At 45.4% G+C, this 20,113-nt stretch overlaps 1 protein-coding gene across 3 annotated transcripts in view; it reads right to left on the bottom strand.

The window, feature by feature from the left end:
• The window catches only part of LOC101882252 (NLR family CARD domain-containing protein 3-like), a 305,138-nt gene that overhangs the window by 262,480 nt on the left and 22,545 nt on the right, over window positions 1–20,113 (bottom strand). The window contains exons 13-18 of one of the 3 annotated variants that reach the window (XM_073947255.1): window positions 19,714–19,887; window positions 12,749–12,922; window positions 3,354–3,527; window positions 2,480–2,526; window positions 1,341–1,541; window positions 263–1,190 (exon numbers count right to left, since the gene is read on the bottom strand). In XM_073947255.1, coding sequence (XP_073803356.1) covers window positions 1,012–1,190; window positions 1,341–1,541; window positions 2,480–2,526; window positions 3,354–3,527; window positions 12,749–12,922; window positions 19,714–19,887 — 949 coding nt within the window. In that variant the 3' untranslated portion in view covers window positions 263–1,011. Of the gene's footprint in view, window positions 1,542–2,479; window positions 2,527–3,353; window positions 3,528–12,748; window positions 12,923–19,713; window positions 19,888–20,113 lie in introns of those variants that run through there. The other 2 variants (XM_073947256.1, XM_073947257.1) reach the window with 2 other exon arrangements.

Genomic DNA, 20,113 nt, shown 5'->3' with positions numbered 1-20,113 from the left:
ATTGTTCATTGTTTTACAGAGTGTACGAGACTTTCTCCACTGTTTAATATCCTGACTGCTTTATTTTCACCAATGCCTCATTTCTGTTCAAAACAGGTTTTTATTTGAGGCTTTCAGTAAAGCAAATGCAGAAATACAAATGTCCACTAATTCAGTTCTTATTGGCCGAGCAAAATGAGCAATCTGTGTTTCTAGGAGAAATAAAATCAACAAAGACATGAACAAAACACTGCATCTATTATTAAACACAGGAGAACATCTAGAAGTGTTGAGGATTTAATGACTGTAACTTGACAAATGCAGTGACTGTTGTTGAGTGTGAATGGTGACACACACACACACACACACACACACACACAGAGCAGTGAACACAAGCACACACACACACACACACACACACACACACACACACACAGAGCAGTGAACACAAGCACACACACACACACACACACAAACACACACACACACACACAGAGCAGTGAACACAAGCACACACACACACACCCACACACACTCTCTTCTCTCACGCACACATACAAACACACAAAGACAAACAAACACACAAGCATGCATATACGAATACAGACTCTCTTACACACACACACACAGAGACAGACACGCAGCAGTGAACATGCACACACATGCACACACAATAGTAAACCTGCGCGCACACACACACGCACACTCTTTCTCTTACACACACACACACACACACACACACACACACACACACACACACACACACTCTCTCTCTCTCTCCAACTCACACACACTCTCTTTCTCTCTCTCTCACACACACACACACACACACACACACACACACACACACAAACCCTCTCTCTTTCTCCCACACACACAGTAGTGAACCAATGCATACGAGCCCACACACACACAGACAAACATGCATCACACACACACACACACACATAGACAAACATGCATCACACACACACACACACACTGCTGCTGACTGCTCCTGCAGAGGATTCTGGGTAAATCTCTCGTCAGTCTTCAGCTCAGTTTCACTGATGATCCAGAATAATAAAGCCCAAACCCAGCACAGAGCGGCTCAGTGAATGTGGTCTGGACTGAGTGGATGAGGCTCATTGTGTCTCTATAGATGTTGTAGAAGATCAGAGTTCCTGCACTGTGATCCACAAACACTCCTATTCTCCTGCTGAGCCGCTTCACTGGGAGAACAGTGTGTGTGTTATTGTGACTGAATGAGAAACTGGAGGAATCACAGAACAAACTCCAGGACTGAGCATTATTTCCAAACCAACACTCAACACCTCCTCCCTTCCTCCTGATGCTCTTATATGACACTGATATACACACACCATAATCTCCACTCCAGTCAATCTCCCAGTAACAGCGTCCACACACACTCTCTCTGCACAACACCTGACGATAATCATCAAATCTGTGTGGATGATCAGGATACGGCTGATTCTCTCTCACACGCTTCACCTCTCTGTTCTCCTCAGACAGAATGAGTCGAGTGTTTGCTGTGTTTGGATCCAGAGTGAGAAAACAGACATCTGAACACAAGAACACACACATTTACAACCACAGCTGTGTGTGTGTGTGTGTGTGTGTGTGTGTGTGTGTGCTTGTGTGTTCATAGCTGTTTGTGTGTGTGTCTGTCTATGTGAGAGAGTGTGTGTGTGAGAAAGAGAGAGAATGTGTGTGTGAGAGTGTGTATGTGTGCGAGTGTGTTTGTTTGAGAAAGAGGATGCGTGTGTGTGAGATAGAGAGTTTGTGTGTGTGTGTGTATGCGTTTATGTGTGAAGGTGTGTGTGTTTGAAAGAGAGGAAGTGTTTGTGTGTGTGCGTGTGAGAGAAGTGTATGTGTGTGTGCGTGTGTGAGAGAGAGCATGTGTGTGTGTGCGTGTGAGAGACAGAGAAAGAGAGTGTGTGTTTGATTGTGTGTGTGTGTGTGTGTGTGTGTGTGTGTGTGTGTGAGTGCATGTGTTCATAGCTGTTTGTGTGTTTGTCTGTCTGTGTGCGTAAGAGAGTGTGTGAGTGTGTGTGAGAGACTGTGTGTGTGTGTGCGTGTGGTTGTAAGTGTGTGTGTTTGTGTGTGTGAGAGTTTGTGAGTGTGTGTGTGCGTGTGCGTGCGCGTGTGTGTATGTCCTGCGGTCCTGCTGTAATCCTCATGTGTGTGTGTGTGTGCGCGCGTGTGTGTGTGTGTGTGTGTGTGTGTGTGTATGTATGCTTGTGTGTGTGTGTGTGTGTGTAGTCCTACATTTGTGCGGTCCTGCTGTAATCCTTGTGTGTGTGTGTGTGTATGCTTGTGTGTGCATGTGTGTGTGTGTGTCTGTGCGTGCTTGTGTGTGAATATGTGTGTGTGTGTGTGTGTGTGTGTGTAGTCCTACATTTGCGCGGTCCTGCTGTAATCCTCGTGTGTGTGTGTGCATGCGCGCGCGTGTGTGTGTGTGTGTGTGTGTGTGCGTTTGTGTGTGTGTGTGTAGTCCTACATTTGCGTGGTCCTGCTGTAATCCTCGTGTGTCCTCCATGATCCAGACTGTAAACACACACAGATGGAGAGAATGAGCTGTTTAGTTTCCCCCTCAGCTAATAAGCTAAAGCTAGCACTGAGCCGCTCAGCTACACGCTCCAAACTCTTGAGCTAAAACACACAACACTTGTTGGTTGAGCCGGGATGCACAATGAATGTAACACAGTGCGTTCTTTTCCTCTGCTGTTGGTGAAGCGAGCGCAGATACTGCTCATGTTGATGGAGACACCCTGCTGCAACATTCATTTATTACAGTGATCACACTTAGCTTTGCCATCGTTCTTCAGCACATGCAGCCTTTGAGCACATGTTGCAGTCCATCTCTAAACTATGTTCAGATTATTAAAGCTGCTCGCCAGCGCCCAACTTCCTGACAGATTAGCAAGTGAAAAATACACATGTGTGCACAGAGAAGAGGAATCCAGATGTTGATTTTAGAACAAGAGTCTGAACATTAATCCAAGTGTCTGATTCCAGAATCTGAATCCATCTTCAATCCCCAACCCTATTCCTGACCTGATATTGTAGGATTCTTCAGCAGAAATGGAGGAAGAAGTTTCTCTGCTCAGCTCAAATGCTGAAACTGTACAGTGTGTCCCGCTTAATGTCACTGTAACTGAGCCAATACACTCCAACATTTACAGAGGAGATTCATTTCACACTCAATGATTTGCCCTTCATAGACATGACTGGAATACTCTACAAGCTGTATCTTCTGACTGTCCTCACCCCATAACCCTCACAGAAAACTGACGCTGATCACAAAAGAGCTTTCTAGTGTCTTTTTAAAGCCATTCAGTGTAAAAGCACAAGGCCAGTGCTGCTCCACATACTTGAGTTTGTCCAGTGTGTAGTTTGGATCCTCCAGTTGTTCAGAGAGCAGCTTGACTCCTGAATCTCCTGGATGATTGTAGCTCAGATCCAGCTCTCTCAGGTGTGAGGGGTTTGAAGTCAGAGCTGAAGACAGAAAACCACAGCCTTCCTCTGTCACCATACAGCCAGACAATCTACAAACACAGCAATAGTCCACATCACACAGTTGGACAATCACACATCTCTTTGTGTTGTGAAGATGCTGACTGCTGTTTCTGCTCATGTCAACAGCAGTGATGAACACACACATCCTGATCAGCTCTCCTTATTGATCGAGCCCTCGCATCAGCACACACACACAAATAATGCATCATCTTAATGTGGTTTAATAGTTGATTTTAAAACATTATAAGTGTGTTTTGTAGATGATCGACACCTAGATGCAGGATTACAGCTGGTTGTATGACTGTAAGACATTTCCTCAAATGTTACAGAGGTCTGAAATGTGTAATCAAGTGTAGGGCTGGGTGTAACTGCCCATGATTTCATGCACTCGCTTTGCTTGCCATAATTGGAGTCACCACAGGAGGGCGCTCTAGACTAATAGGATTCAAGTGAGACAAAGCAGAGTAAGAGCAATTAACGTTTGTTCACGAGTTAACAGGTACAGCTCGGAAGAATGTCTTGAGCTTTTAGTGTCCCTTCGGCAAGCAGAGCGAGGGATGTTTTGTTTATTGTTTATTTGGAAAATGTTAGATGTTTTGTAAATGTTTGTTGTTTATTTTTCTATGTTGTTTGTTTGTTTTCTCTAGTTTTACGGTGCTTTTGGTCTTTTGATGCTTCGGTGTTTACAACAAAGAACTGAGAAAATGATGATTTATGTGATGAACTTTATGGCATCTAAGTAAACCATTTTAAATGCACCCGTCAAAACTCTCTGCCTATTTATTGAAAGCTGAAGGGCTGCTACACTGAGAGATGTCAGACAATATTTATTAATAATCGCCTTTAAAGATATCCTGATGTCTGATAATCTGGTCTCTCCCCTCACATCTGTCATGAGACATGTCCACACACACACACACACACACGCACACACACACACACACACACGCTGTAAAAGAAACGCTGGTGAACTCCTCTGAATGACCAAAACACCCAGGCGGGACAGAGCAACAGACAGATGCTGAGCTGGGGTCCGTTCTTCGTACCTCGCTTAAATGATCTAAGATTATTTGGCAGATCCTGGATCTTTTCATCCCGATAACTGATCTCTCGCTAATTTGGTTCTTCAAACGAGTTCGCGAATCAGATTAGAATGTCTGGATAAACTGATCTGAGATCGCTGCTTGTGTTGTGAAGGACAGATCTATCGATCCTCGAAATCATCATCAGCAATGCAACGATTGGCTGACGGCACAGCTGCGTAATGACATCATCTGATTAATATTCAATTATCCATGTGAGCAAAATTACATCAAATTAGCAGTAAACGGCTTGTTAAATATGACACGCAATAACCTTCCACATTTGTTGTGAGCTGCGCAGCTACACTTTCATGTGTCAAGTGTATTCATCATATATTTCAATGCAAATCAATGTATTTAGTTCTACATTTAGAAAAGATTTTCTATATTATAGTAGCCGTTTTTTAATCGGTGTAAAGAATAACAGGTTGTTTACAAAAGCATTTTGACATGTGTCTGAATGACAGTGACTGAAGCGCACTTGAACAGGGCACTCATATGAAGGAGGAGAAATAAGACGCAGCCGCAGACGAGCTTATCACACGAGAGTGTCAGTGCCCATTCTAGACTCACAGTGGATTTAACAGTGATGTTTCCTGTTTTCCAGACAAACACACTCAACCAATGGCTAGTGCTGGACCAAGTTCATGTCTGAATATTAGAGAGTCCTAGACTATAGAAAGAAACGTCTTGAGTCTGGACGAGTACTACAGCCCTGACAGTCACAAACTTCAGCTTGTAGATCAAACTTTACTGTATAAAGAGCAACAGAACATGACCTGATCTTCATTTGTATATTATATTGTGGACGATGATGTAAATAAACTAAAACAAACACAAACCCGCTCTCTTAATGTCTCTTTCACCAGCCTGACAGTCACATTCACACTGATGGAGCATTAGGGGACTTTTATTCTGTCAGCTGAGAAACACCTGATCAATAATCATGAGCGCTGACTCTCCTTCACACACAGCCTTTCTGACAGAAGATCTTCAGTCAATATATTGCTTCATGTGAATGAGTAATCAGGGTTATTTTCAGATGCATGTGTAGTAAATACATCAGTTCACCAGGTCTCTTACAGTAAACTGCTGAATACAGGCTTATAGTGTGTCTTCATATTATTGTAGTGGTTTAGATCAGTGGTCTTCAACCCCCTGGCGGGTGCTGGTGCGTGGATCAATCAGTACCGGGCTGAACAAGAATGAATTATCTTTAAGTTGGCAAATAAAGAAGCTGCATTTAAACTGGATTTGTGGGGACGGCGCGTGAACAGAGGCATATCGGACGTGTTTTAAACATTAGCGTGGATTTTGTGTGAGACTGAGCCTGCGCCCTCACTCACCAAGCTGCTGCACGATCACCAGTCTTCACTGTTAAAGGAGTTTGAGAAACACTTTCGCATGTCGAGATGTACATGATACTGTATGTGTGTGTGCTGGCGCCCACGGGCTGTTTCACAGGCACATGCAAAGCTTGAGGGTAAACAAACAACGGCTTATCATAAGCATCTTATCGATAATTATTTATACGGTTGGCATTAAAGTGAACATATAAACGTTATGTGACTAATTTCTAGCAGCTAAATGTGTCTGGAAAAATATTCAAAGGCTTTTATTCTCATAAACCGCACGGACGTGAATGCGTCTGACTGTTCTGATTGGCTAAAGCAGACGTCTCTCGTCAGCACTTCAAGAGTTCACACTTAGCTGATGATTGGTAATAAGCTAGTTTGGCATGCTGTCCCGGGAGAGAGCCCCGAGCTCATGAGAGCCTCGAGCCCGGGGCTCCCTCCCGTTGCAGGGCGAGAGGGGAGTTTGAGCTCGGGTAGATCTCGAGAACCCCCCTCCCTCCTGCTGCGTGAGGGTTGCTAAGGTGATGCGTTGCTGACAGAATTGAATCAAATTTGGTGCTAATTTGGATTAGTCAATTTACTTAAGTGTCATGTTTTTGGGAGTGTGGGAGGAAACCGGAGGACCCGGGGAAAACCCACGCAAGCACGGGGAGAACATGAACTCCACACGAAAATGCTGACCGTTTGGGTAGATGCCCGAACCGGAGGCATTTTTGCTGTGAGGCTGCAGTGCTAGCCACTGGGCCGCCGTGCTGCCCTGTAGACAAAAGAGGAGGCGAAGGGGTGGAAGGGGGGATTCTTCAAGACGAAGATGACTAAAGGTAAGGTGTTTGGTTATTTATACTTGGTTAGGAGTAGTCTGATTGGTGGTTCGTACATTAGCTTGACTCGGGGCCAGCCGTGTCAATCATAAGCACGTGATCCTCTCGAAATTAGTTTATGAATAAACTTCACTTCAAGAGTTCACACTTAGCTGATGATTGGTAATAAGCTAGTTTGGCATGCTGTCCCGGGAGAGAGCCCCGAGCTCATGAGAGCCTCGAGCCCGGGGCTCCCTCCCGTTGCAGGGCGAGAGGGGAGTTTGAGCTCGGGTAGATCTCGAGAACCCCCCAAAGTGCTTTATGCTCGGGACAGCAGCCGCGTATTGAAGAACCCCCCCAGAGCCGCTGATACCAATGCTATATCCGGCTGCTGGATATACAGTTAGGGAAGAGTAGGAGAAAGAGAGGGGCTCCTGCGGGAGCGTGGGTAAGCATAGACTCCGTGGGAGTCTGGGCAGGGAAGCTTGGGAGACTCTGCGGAGTCACAGCTGGGAGTGATGGCCTAAGCAGAAGGAAGATAGAGGGGTAGAGCTAGAGGGAGTAGTGGCGGTATTCGTCACTGAAAAGAATAAGAAAAGGAGAGGGGGCGGAGAGACTTCAGTGCTTGGAGGAAGCGGAGCCCTCGACGCCGCAGGGTAGAGAAAAAGTGGGGCGGAGAAACTCGACGCTAAGAAGGAGCGGAGTACTCGACGCTGGGACAGAAAGGAGGCGGAGAGACTTGAGCGCTCTGGGAGAGCGGAGCACTCAACACCGGAAGGAAGGTAAAAGGTGGAGAGACTCGGTGCTAGAAGGTAGCGGAGCACTCGATGCTGGAAGGAAGAAAGAAAAATTCTAAGGGGCGGGGGTGGGCGGTGACAGACTCCGTGGGAGTCGAAGCTCGGGGTCAGAGCTGCTGGGCCAGTTTTTTTTTTTGTCCCCACTGGAGTCGGGAGCGGGAGGGGGCAATAGTGACTCCTGCGGGGAGGGGCCGTGGCCAGAATCGTGCTCCGGGGTAACTCCAGCGGGAGTCAGAGCTGGTGAGTGAGGGCCTATGCGGAAGGAACATAGAGGAGCCAGGTGTGCTAGAAGGAAGCGGAGGTAGCGGAGAGACTTGGTGCTGATAAGGAAAAGAAAATCGAAGGGAGGTGGAGAGGCTTGGCGCTGGAGAGAGCGGAGCACTCAACACTGAGAGATAGGCATAAAGTGGGGCGGAGAGACTCCCACTAAGAGTAAGCGGGGCACTCGACGCTGGGACAGAGAAGGGGGGGGTGGAGAGACTCCGACGCTCGAAGGGCGCGGAGCGCTCGACACCAGAAAGAAGGGTATGGGCAGAGAAACTCGATGCTGGGAGACAGCAGAGTGCTTGGTGCTAGAAGGAAGATAGAAAATTATCTAGTGGGTAGGGGGGGGGGGGGGGGGGGGGCGGTGACAGACTCCGCGGGAGTCGAAGCTCGGGATCAGAGCTGCTGGGCCAAGTTCCTGCAGGAGTCGGGAAAGGGGATGGGTGGTGGGGACTCCTGCAGGGAGGTTTTGGGGCTCCTGCTCGGGGGGATTACCCCTGCGGCGGTCCGAGCAGGTGGGTAGGGCCTATGCGGAAGGAATATAGAGAAGCAAGATTTGCGCTAGAAGGAAGACGAGGGTAGCAAAGAGTTAAACGCTGAAAGGGAAAAGAGGGGGACGGCGGAGGAACTCGGTGCTTGGCAGGCGCGCAACCTCCGCCACCGGGAGACATAAAAGTGGGGCGGAGAGACTCGCCGCTTAAGAAGCAGCGGAGCACTCGACGCTGGGACAGAAAAGGGGGGTGAAGAGACTCTAACGCTCGGAGGGAGCAGAGCACTCGACACTGGAAGGAAGGGTAGGGGCGGAGAGACTCAACGCTGGAAGAGAGCAGAGCACTCGATGCTGGAAGAAAGAAAGGTTAAGCTATTGGGCAGTGGTTGACTGCTGTGGGAGTCGAAGCTTAAGGTAACTCCTGCTGGAGTCAGAGCTGCGGGAGCCGGGATCCTGTGAGAGGAGGGAAAGAGAGAGTGGTGGTGACTTGCGGTGGGAGTAAAAGGTGAAGGGGTGGCTGGAGTGGGCATGGCTCCTGCGGGAGTCGGCACTTGGGGTGTCACTCCTGCAGGAGTTAGCGACACAGGGTAGTGCTAGCAGGGATGAAAGCTAAAGGAAAAGAAAAGGGGAGAGTAAGCAGAGTTTGTTCGCTTGGAGCGAGGAGCAGGTCATAGTGGTGCTTTGCTGAGGGGAGAAGCGGAGTCGAGTCCATGCAGGGAGGGAGGAGCGTGGGTATTGCTCTGCATTAGGCATGCTGATTCATTTGGCTACCAATGGTTGAGTGGTGGCTGGTGAGGGTCTTTGGACAGTGTGGATGTAGTAATGGCTGAGGCTGATGCCATGAGTCTGGATTGCTGTGAAAGCCCAGTGGGCTGCAGGGACAATGCTCAGATTCTAGATGAATGGCTGGAAAGGGGGTTTGTGGAAAACCTGAAGGCGGAGGACGACCTTTATCTTCGACGACCTTATCCTTTACCTCATGTTATGAGATGATTAGCGTCGTCTGCGTAAAGGCTTGTGGGGGTTGGAAGTTTTAGTCATCCCAGGGCACCAGAGAGTAGGTATTAGTAGAACTGACTTGGATATTTGCAGTGTGGAGATTAGAAATGAATGGGGTAAACTTTAAAAATGTGTGATGGTCTTTGGAAGCGTTCCATGCTGTGGAATATGGTCAGAGGGTATTTGGGGGTGATGGAGGTTTCCCAGAGGTAGTAGTTGGGTGGTTTGCGACCATGTCAGTCCTGAATAGGGAGGGGCATGAGTAGGGTTGGACTCCGCTTCGGGGCCAGCTGCCAGAGTTTCTGTATATACATGAAGAGTTGGCAAGGTGTTTTGATTTCCGTCTTTAAGTCACTCTCCCTCTGTATTGCCTCGCATGCAAGCTCTTAGGATGCATAGATCAGCCATGGATGCTGAGAATAACTTAATAAGGTCCTGAAGATTGATTGTTGAAGGAGGAGAGGGTGGTCCAGGGTTATTGGAGGCAGAGTCTGCGGGCAGTGCGGCTGGGGGCATGGCTTCTTTGAGAAAATCGAGCAGCAACCAATCTCTGTAACGATGGCTGTATGTTCAGTTAGTGGTTTCAGCCAACAGTAATATTTCAGTGGAGGTAAATGTGACTTATAGATTTCATGAAGTCCCTATTATGACATAGATTAAATAATATGTGTGATGAAAATAGCTAGAACCCAAGTTCTTGACAGACTTGATATTGGCTTGAGAGAGCCAGCGTGACTGCACTGGGGCTCTGAGGCAGTTGGCATGAATAGCATTGATGCTAAGGTGTTGCTAAGCGTTGCTAGGTGCTCGCTAGGGTGTTCTGAGTGATTCCTGGGCGGTTGCTGGGGTTCCCTGGATAGTTAACTGGCGAGCCTTGTTTACATGTTGGTCAAACCCTATGCTTAGCAAGTGTTTCTAGCATGTGGTAGCGTTAAGCAGATCATTGCGTGGCAATTCGCTGTTGCCAACTGTAGCATACAAGGCATCACGTTACTAGCATATGTCAGACGAGACAATGCTGTTCTGATGCTGAAGTAGAACAGTTCGTAAGTTATTACTAGGTTAGTTTGTTGTTGCTATGGATCTAATTGACAGCTTAGCGTGGTGATACACCGCAGCTTCTTGTGTGAATGCTGAAATCAAGCCGAATGTCTCTACGACAGTAAAAACTGGACTTGGACTAGTGAAAAATAGCTTGCCATATCATAGAAAATATAATGCTTAGATTATTTATTTGATGACCGAAAGTGTGGCCAGTGTTATATACAACAAAGACGACTTTCTGTTAATTTAGCTAACAGCATGACAGAATGTAGGTTTCTCGTGCCATCATAATGATTAAGTATCAGTGATGAAAGTAGTGCTAATGACTAGGGCTAGACAGAATCTCCTGACTTTTTTGGAAAAAACTGCAGATTTATGAGTAACGATTTTATGAGTATCGGAACTAAACTTTGATAGATTAAATAACAGTGATATCTTTATTACTTTTTAGTCTTACGATGGAAATCCCGTTATATCCACTTATTTGGTAGTAATATAATATATCTACTAGAAAGGCAGAAAATAAAACTTTACGAACTATAGATTATGTAAACATTTTAAATTATTCAATAATATTACTGAAGTTAATTTACCAACTAGATGAATATGAAATTACACACATTCAAAAGTAAATAAACAGAAACAGTGATGGGCTAAGAATTTCGTGCGTGCAGATTCTGTGTGAGCATAATAATGGCTAATCAAATAGCAAGTAGCTATCGGGATATTTAAATGCTGTAAAATATATGACAGCATATAATATCTAATGCTAATTTGTATTAGTTAAGAGTATACAGGCAAATGGGGCTTGCCATACGTAATGGATTTGGATTAATGTAAACATGGCTTGCCATATAGTCATTGTGTAGTTTAATTAGACTGATGCATAGTGTTTACTTAAAATGAAACATCAGTCAGTGAGCTGGTTTGTAAAGAATTCAGATCTAATATGATGGTTTCTAATGGAAGTGGATGTCTAGATTAGAATCGGAGTGCGTGGAATTAGGCTTCGGCATGAAGTACTGAGTAAATGTTTTAAGTCTGCCTAATCATAATAACGGCTTACGTTTGTCCGTATATGACTGCTTGACACTATAGCAAGTGCTGTCAGCTATGGGAATGGTCTACGTGCAGCGTATTGATCGTCGTTTGAATGTTTGGTCTGCCTTGTAACGCCACGGTTGAACATGACTAAATAAAGCAAAAGCAGTGCGCGTGTGCTTGGTATTAACGCGCGGGATCTTTGACTGGCAAGGCCGGTATTGCGACAAAACAAGCTGAATTGCCCGAAGTTTTACGTGCCGCAAGCGGAGCATTATCGACCGCTGTATCAGGATGCACGGTGGAATACAGCCAATACTGGGCGCTGGAAGCTTGCGCGCTCCGATGGGGGCTAGTCCCAGGCTTTGGGAGAGCGGCGGCATTGCGTGGAGGCCAGCGGCCCTGTGTTTGAAGCCGCGGACTTGTTGGTCTGTTCTGCTGAGTGATAGTGCGCTGGATGTCGGGTAGAAGAAGCGATAGGAGCTGTGCAGTTTAAGGATGTTCTCCTCGGAGATTTCTGCTTGAAAGTTACAGCGATTGGCTATTCTTCAAGACGAAGATGACTAAAGGTAAGGTGTTTGGTTATTTATACTTGGTTAGGAGTAGTCTGATTGGTGGTTCGTACATTAGCTTGACTCGGGGCCAGCCGTGTCAATCATAAGCACGTGATCCTCTCGAAATTAGTTTATGAATAAACTTCACGTTCTAGACGTGCACGCGCTCTTTCCAGCAATCTTCCTTCTATGGTCCATCTCGTTGCAAAGAAACAAGCTCAGGGCTCCCATTGATTTAGCGTTACTGATGTTATAATATGTTATATTGTTGTTAAAGTTATTACTTCCTAATGTTATAATAGCATTGTAATGTTGGAGCAATGTGCTAATAAAGTTCCATATGAGTACACAGTGGATTCACGTTGACCGGTCCGCAGTTAGAAAAAGGTTGTGGACCACTGGTTTAGATAATATTAAGAGTGTCGTGAGACTTTTATATGTTTAGAAGAAACTGCAAACTGAACAAACAGCAGAGCATGTCTAAACTTCACCAGGACACAACAGATATAAATATAAAAATATAAAATATGAATAAATAATTCAGAGGTAATTCATTATAAAGATCCTTAAAATAAACTGATTCCTTTAACTTTAAGTCACATTTGGGTATATTGGAAAAAGAGAAGCTCTGAAAGTGCAACATTTCATAATAGACTAAGTAAAGCTTTTAAATATATTTATAGATGAACATACATTATTAAAGCTATGATTAAAATCACAACCCTGTAAATGTTTTGTTTTTTTCTTCTGTCAATCCACTGAATGGGGCTCCACATCAGGTAACCCAATATGAAACTGTATCTGTTGAGTGGAGAATCATTTACCTCAGTGTGTCCAGTTTACAGTGTTGAATCTTCAGTCCATCAGAGAGCTTCTTCACTCCTGAATCCTGCAGGTCATTGTTACTCAGGTCCAGCTCTCTCAGCACACAGTTTGAGGATTGTAGAGCTGAACACAAACTCTCACAGCACTGAACAGTGAGTTTACACATGGCCAATCTGAGAAAGAAGAACACAGATTACATTAACAGTGTGATTTCAGTCATTTATCTGATGTAAAAACAAACTATGAGGTTAATAATATGACAAAACTGTCACGACCAGGCCTTGAACCCGGGTCTCTGGTGTGGAAACCGATGTGTATACCACTAAGCCACAGAGGAAGTTGTGTTGGACCCAAACGAAAACACTCCAAGAGGGAATCCAGAAAACAAGCATTTATTAAAAAAAATATCAACTTAGGTTCTTCTCAAAAATGAGGTAGCAAAACAGACAACTTAGGTTCTTCTCAGAATGAGGTATACAAAATACTCTAACAGTATAATAAACATGTAAAGAAAACTCCACGAGGGGAGAAAACAAACAGATAATTAATGCAGTCAGCAACAAGGAAAGTAAAACACTCTTACTAGACGTAGCTCAGGAGATCAAGGGAAACGCAAGGCAAGTTCACAAGAGATGACTCAAACACCGAGTGAGGAACACAGACAAAGTGACAACTTAAATACACTGGCTGGAACAAGTCACAGGTGATCTAAATTAAGTAAACAAGAACACATGAGGAAGAACAAATACAGAGGGGAAACACGGGGACCTCTAGGGGAATGGAGACAAACTGCAGGATGGTGACAGGACCCCCTCCTTTAGGAACGGCTCCTGACGTTCCTACCAGTACACCCTGGCCTCTGGGTATGAAACTCCCGGATTAAACTAGGGTCCAGGATGTCTTTGGCAGGAATCCAGGAGCGCTCCTCTGGCCCGTAGCCCTCCCAGTCAACCAGATACTGAAGTGAGTTCTGGACCCTCCTGGAGTCCAGTATCCGGTGGACCGTGTAGGCTGGCTGGCCGTCAATGATCCTGGGAGGTGGAGGGGGTCTGCGAGGGGGGGCAAAGGGAGAAGACAAGACAGGTTTTAATAAAGAGACATGAAATGTGGGATTAATTCTAAGTGAACGAGGAAGATACAAACGATAAGAAACAGGGTTAACTTTCCTGGCTATTCTAAATGGCCCGATGAACCTCTGGGACAATTTTCTCGACTCAACCCGGAGTGGAAGGTTCTTAGTTGCCAACCAGACTCTCTGGCCAACCCGGAAAGTAGGAGGCCTTCGACGACGGCGATTAGCCTGATGTTGGTATCTCAGGGAGGTTCGAAGGAGAGCGCTTCTAGCTCTCCTCCAGGTTCGTCGACAGCGTCGAACAAAGTGCTGGGCTGAGGGAACTCCCACCTGGACCTCTTTCTCAGGAAACAATGGAGGGGTATAACCAAATTGGCATTCAAAAGGGGAAAGTCCGGTGGCTGAGGACTTGAGGGTGTTGTGGGCATATTCAGCCCACATTATGTAAGATGACCAAGTGGTGGGGTTATTGGCTGCCATGCACCGTAGAGTGGTTTCCAAATCTTGGTTAACTCGTTCTGTCTGACCATTAGACTCAGGATGGAACCCGGATGATAGGCTGGCAGTGGTTCCGAAGAGTCTGCAAAAAGCCCCCCAGAATCTGGACAGAAATTGTGGACCTCGGTCAGAAACAATGTCTTGGGGAATGCCAAAGACTCTGAAAACATGGCTTATTATGAGCTCAGCAGTCTCTTTAGCCGATGGCAACTTGGGCAGAGGAATGAATCGGGCAGCCTTGGAAAATCGGTCCACCACAACCAATATGACCGTGTTGCCCTGGGAGAGTGGAAGTCCTGTAATGAAATCCAGGGAAAGGTGTGACCAAGGCCTGTGGGGAACAGGTAAGGGATGGAGCAGTCCCTGAGGTCGCTGGTGTGATGATTTTCCCTGACAACATACTTGGCAGGCCTCCACATAACCTTTAACATCTTCCTTTATGGAAGGCCACCAAAAGCGACGTCGGAGGAATTCTAAAGTACGGGAACTACCTGGGTGGCAGGTCAATACAGACTCATGACCCCACTGCAAGACCTGAGCTCGCACTGCTCGAGGGACATATAGAGCCCCCAACGGTCCATTCCCTGGATCAGGTTCTTTGGTTTGAGCCTTACGGACCACTTGTTCCAGATCCCATCTGAGGGGGGCAACAATCCTTGAACTAGGAATAATAGAAGAAACAGGTTTTTCATGTGTCTCTGGAGAGTAGGCTCGGGACAAGGCATAAGGCTTAAGGTTCTTGGAACCGGGTCTATAAGTCAGGATGAACTGAAATCTGTTAAAAAACAGAGACCATCGAGCCTGCCGAGGGTTCAGTTGCTTGGCCTGCTGGAGATATTCTAGGTTCTTATGGTCTGTAAGTACCTGGAAAGGATGTCGAGCGCCCTCAAGCCAATGACGCCATTCTTCCAAGGCCAACTTAACAGCAAGCAGCTCTCGGTCCCCCACGTGGTAGTTGCGCTCAGCATTGGACAGGCGACGTGACATGAAAGCACAGGGGTGTAGTTTTCCATCCTCATTCCTTTGTGATAAAATGGCTCCTACACCCACATCTGAGGCATCCACCTCTACCATAAAGGGTATGTCTGGATTAGGGATAGAGAGTATGGGAGCTGAGGTGAATCGATCCTTGAGATCCTGGAAGGCAGCCGCTGCTTTAGGGCCCCATTCAATCTTGACTCCTCCTCCCTTTGTCAGTGCTGTCAAGGGAGCCACAACTGAGCTGAAATTCCTGATAAACTTCCTGTAAAAGTTTGCAAAGCCCACAAACCGTTGCACCTCTTTTACTGTGGTTGGAATAGGCCAGTTGAGAACAGCTTTAATCTTACTAGGGTCCATCTCCAGGTGACCAGGGGTGACAATGTACCCAAGAAACTTAGTCAGGGAAACATGAAACTCACATTTTTCTGGCTTGACAAAGAGATGATTTTTAAGGAGTCTTTGGAGAACCCTGCTGACATGGCCCTCGTGCTCCTCCATGGACTTGGAAAATATAAGTATATCGTCCAGATAAACGAATACAAATATATTTAACATGTCTCGGAGGACGTCGTTGATAAGTGCCTGGAACACGGCAGGGGCATTGGTAAGGCCGAAAGGCATCACCAGGTATTCATAGTGGCCTGTGGGGGTGTTAAAAGCAGTCTTTCATTCATCTCCTTGCCGTATCCGCACCAGATGGTAGGCATTGCGAAGGTCGAGCTTGGTAAAAATGGAAGCTCCCTGCAGCAGCTCAAAGGCAGTAGCCATAAGAGGCAGGGGATATCGATTCCGAATGGTTATCTTGTTAAGACCTCGGTAATCGATACAAGGCCTAAGCCCCCCATCCTTCTTCCCCACAAAGAAGAAGCCAGCACCAGCAGGGGAAGTGGAGGCTCGGATGATGCCAGTTGCCAGGGACTCTTGGATGTAAGCATTCATAGCAGCCTGTTCAGGGGGAGATAGAGAGAAGACTCTGCCTCTAGGAGGGGAGGAACCGGGGAGAAGGTCAATTGCACAGTCGTATGGGTGGTGAGGTGGCAAAGAGGTGGCTCGAGACTTACTGAATACTGCCCTAAACTTATGATAGACAGCGGGAACTTGAGACAGATCTACAGAATCTTGAGGCTCGGGATGAGGGGCAGAGAGGCTCTGGGTAAAACAGGTGAAGTGACATGAAGGACTCCAATCTAGAATGGAACCAGTAGACCAGTTGATATGGGGATTATGTCTGTGCAACCAGGGATGACCTAGAATGACCGGATACTCGGGAGATCCAATAAGGTAGAAAGTCTCCTCCTGCTGGTGTTTAGCAATGGTAAGCTTCAGGGACTGAGTGGCCTCAGTTACTTTGCCGGGTTCAAGGGGTCTACCATCCAAAGCAGTTACTGACTGGGGATGAGGGAGAAGGTGGGTAGGAATCTTAAGTTTCTTGGCCAAGGAGAGATCTATGAAATTACCTGCGGCCCCTGAATCGATCATTGCCTGGACTGGGAACTGATGACTCTCCCAGGACAAAATAGCTTTGAGAGCTAGAACGGTGTTGGCAGGAGGAACTCTTATTTTCCCCATCACAGTCCTCCTGTAACTCGGTGGGGACCCTCGTTTCCCGACAGTTCTGGACAAGTGGATCGAAAATGACCAGACATACCACAGTAAAGGCATCGTCGCTCCCTCATCCGTCTGTCCCTTTCACTGGGAGAGAGTCTGGAACGACCTAGCTGCATATCTTCTGGAGGCTCGGGAGCTTGTTCATTGACTGGGGGAAGTCTGACTGGTGGAGCATGAACTGGAGATGCAGGTTTGTGAACAGGAGTTTGGGACTGGGATGCTCTGCCTCGAGTCATTCTCCGTTCTCTCAAGCGAATATCAAGGCGAATGGCCATATCAATAAGGGATTCTAGGTCTTTGGCTGGTTCCCGGGTGGCCATCTCATCTTGAATGGATTCAGCTAATCCGCCCAGAAAGCAGACTCTTAAGGCCTCGTCATTTCATCCACTACCTGCTGCAATAGTTCGAAATTCAATGGCGAAGTCTGCAGCGCTGCGAGGACCTTGACGGAGAGTAAGGAGACGTTTGGAAGCCTCCTGTCCACTAACTGGGTGATTGAACACCTTCTTGAATTCCTTCTCAAAGGCTGTGTATGACTGGCAATAACTAGGCTGGGACTCCCATGCCGCAGAGGCCCAAGACAATGCCTTGTCAGTCAGAAGGGTGATAATATAAGCGATCTTTGAGCGGTCAGTGGGAAAACTTGAGGGCTGAAGCTCAAAAGTGAGAGAGCACTGGGTGAGAAATCCCTGACAGGAACTAGGATCTCCTGAGAATGGCTTGGGGGGTGGAAGTCTGGGCTCTGCAGCAGCTACTGGAGCTATGGGAGGACTGTTGGTACTTAGGGGTGGTGCAGCAGGAGAAGCAGGAGAAGAAACCCCAGGAAGGCTTTGAAAGAATTGCCGAATGGACGACGTGACATCAGCAAGGAGCTCTGAGTGTTTTGTCATCACCTCCTCTTGACGACGGAGAACCTCTTCATGACGCTGGAACGAAGCTTCATGACTGCCAATCACTGCCAACAGATCTTTGGTACTGAGTGCCTCTGGGTCCATGTCTGACTCGGTGTTTCTGTCACGACCAGGCCTTGAACCCGGGTCTCTGGTGTGGAAACCGATGTGTATACCACTAAGCCACAGAGGAAGTTGTGAAAAAAAAATATCAACTTAGGTTCTTCTCAAAAATGAGGTAGCAAAACAGACAACTTAGGTTCTTCTCAGAATGAGGTATACAAAATACTCTAACAGTATAATAAACATGTAAAGAAAACTCCACGAGGGGAGAAAACAAACAGATAATTAATGCAGTCAGCAACAAGGAAAATAAAACACTCTTACTAGACGTAGCTCAGGAGATCAAGGGAAACGCAAGGCAAGTTCACAAGAGATGACTCAAACACCGAGTGAGGAACACAGACAAAGTGACAACTTAAATACACTGGCTGGAACAAGTCACAGGTGATCTAAATTAAGTAAACAAGAACACATGAGGAACAACAAATACAGAGGGGAAACACGGGGACCTCTAGGGGAATGGAGACAAACTGCAGGATGGTGACAAAAACTATTGGAGTTTGTGTCAATTAGAATTATTGACTATTGTTATTTAATAAAACCGAATATTAAATGTCATCTAATATATTCTTGAATACTTTGAAATATAAGAAAACTGCTAAATTTGAGTTCAGATAGGAGGACCACGAGACTTTATATATTTATGAACTTTGTAATGATTGATGGGTCAAATGACATTAATCATGTGAGACACAAAAAAATCACTGATGTATTCTGATATTCCTATGCGTTAAAGCACAACTCTTAATGATGAAGTGAAACGTAAGAGAAAGGAAAGGCGTCTCTGGCAGAGGGCGCGGCGAGCAAACAAATCAGCTGGACGAACTCTCTGTGAACCCCTAGCTACTTCAGATGACCCTCTTGCTAGTAGTCGAACTCTGAATGAACTCCCAACTTGTACTTTTGCTGAACTCTCTACCGAGATCACGCACCTGAATTTGAGTGCATAACTATATAGCACATTATAAATCAAGGCTTATATTAAACAGCCTAAATGTTCATTTATATGATACAATGTACTCTTGATGACTATGTATCTGTCTTTTTACTGTTCAAGTGATTTAGCATGCTCCTTGAATGTATGATTTAAGTAGTCTGTGCACCTGTGTTTAGGGTAGATTTATGAATACTGTCACTGAGACACTGAGTATAAAAGCTGACATGTACTCTTCAGCTTTGCGCTTTCTGACTTCTGTATACTGAGAGTGGTAGGCCCTTTATTCTCAACGGAGAATAAAGTAATGACTTTTGTTTCTGTAATTTGTCTTTTGTTTATTCTACTTTTTCACTGGATTTTATTTTATTAATAAAAGTGTATTTTATTACTTTTCTTCACTGGAGTGGACATTGAATTCATTTTCCAGAACCCATCAATGTTACCCTGTGTGGTAAAGTATGCTTTAATTTATTATTTTGCAAAATACGTTCTTTAAAGACGATCCTTTAACTAAACTCTCGCTAAGAAATATAGCAAAGGGAGGATCCTGATTTTAACTTTGTTTAATTAGGGTGATTAAATAAAGGCGAATCAGCACAACCTGCAAAATGCAAATGATCAGAGCCTGTCAAACCTGCTCCAATAAACCAATTCACAGATAAACTATAAATATAATCATTAAAATATAAAATATAAATAAAGATTTTAGAGGTAATTAGATAAAATAATCTACATAAAATACAATAAAATACACTGATGTAGTATGTGTTTTGTTTCTTCTGTCAATCCACTGAATGGGATCCACATTTGGTAACCCAATATGAAACTGTATCTGTTGAGTGGAGAATCATTTACCTCAGTGTGTCCAGTTTACAGTGTCGACTCTTCAGTCCATCAGAGAGCTTCTTCACTCCTGAATCCTGCAGGTCATTGTTACTCAGGTCCAGCTCTCTCAGCACACAGTTTGAGCATTGTAGAGCTGAAGACAAACTCTCACAGCACTGAACAGTGAGATTACACATGACCAGTCTGAGAAAAAAAAATAATAATCAATATTACTGTGTAATTTTTTGTAAAGTTGTTTAATGCAATACATAATTATAATCCATCCATCTAACAATCTACAGGAAAAAAACGTCTTGAGTCTGGACATTTTGCAGTTTACTTAGAAAAGATTTGAATATATTTTTACAAACATTCATTATTAAAGCTATGATTAAAATCACAACCCTGTAAATGTTTTGTGTTTTTCTTC

This window comes from Danio rerio, chromosome 4, assembly GCF_049306965.1.
Source record: "Danio rerio strain Tuebingen ecotype United States chromosome 4, GRCz12tu, whole genome shotgun sequence".
Classification (NCBI taxonomy): domain Eukaryota; kingdom Metazoa; phylum Chordata; class Actinopteri; order Cypriniformes; family Danionidae; genus Danio; species Danio rerio.
This window is presented reverse-complemented; position numbering and strand designations above follow the sequence as displayed.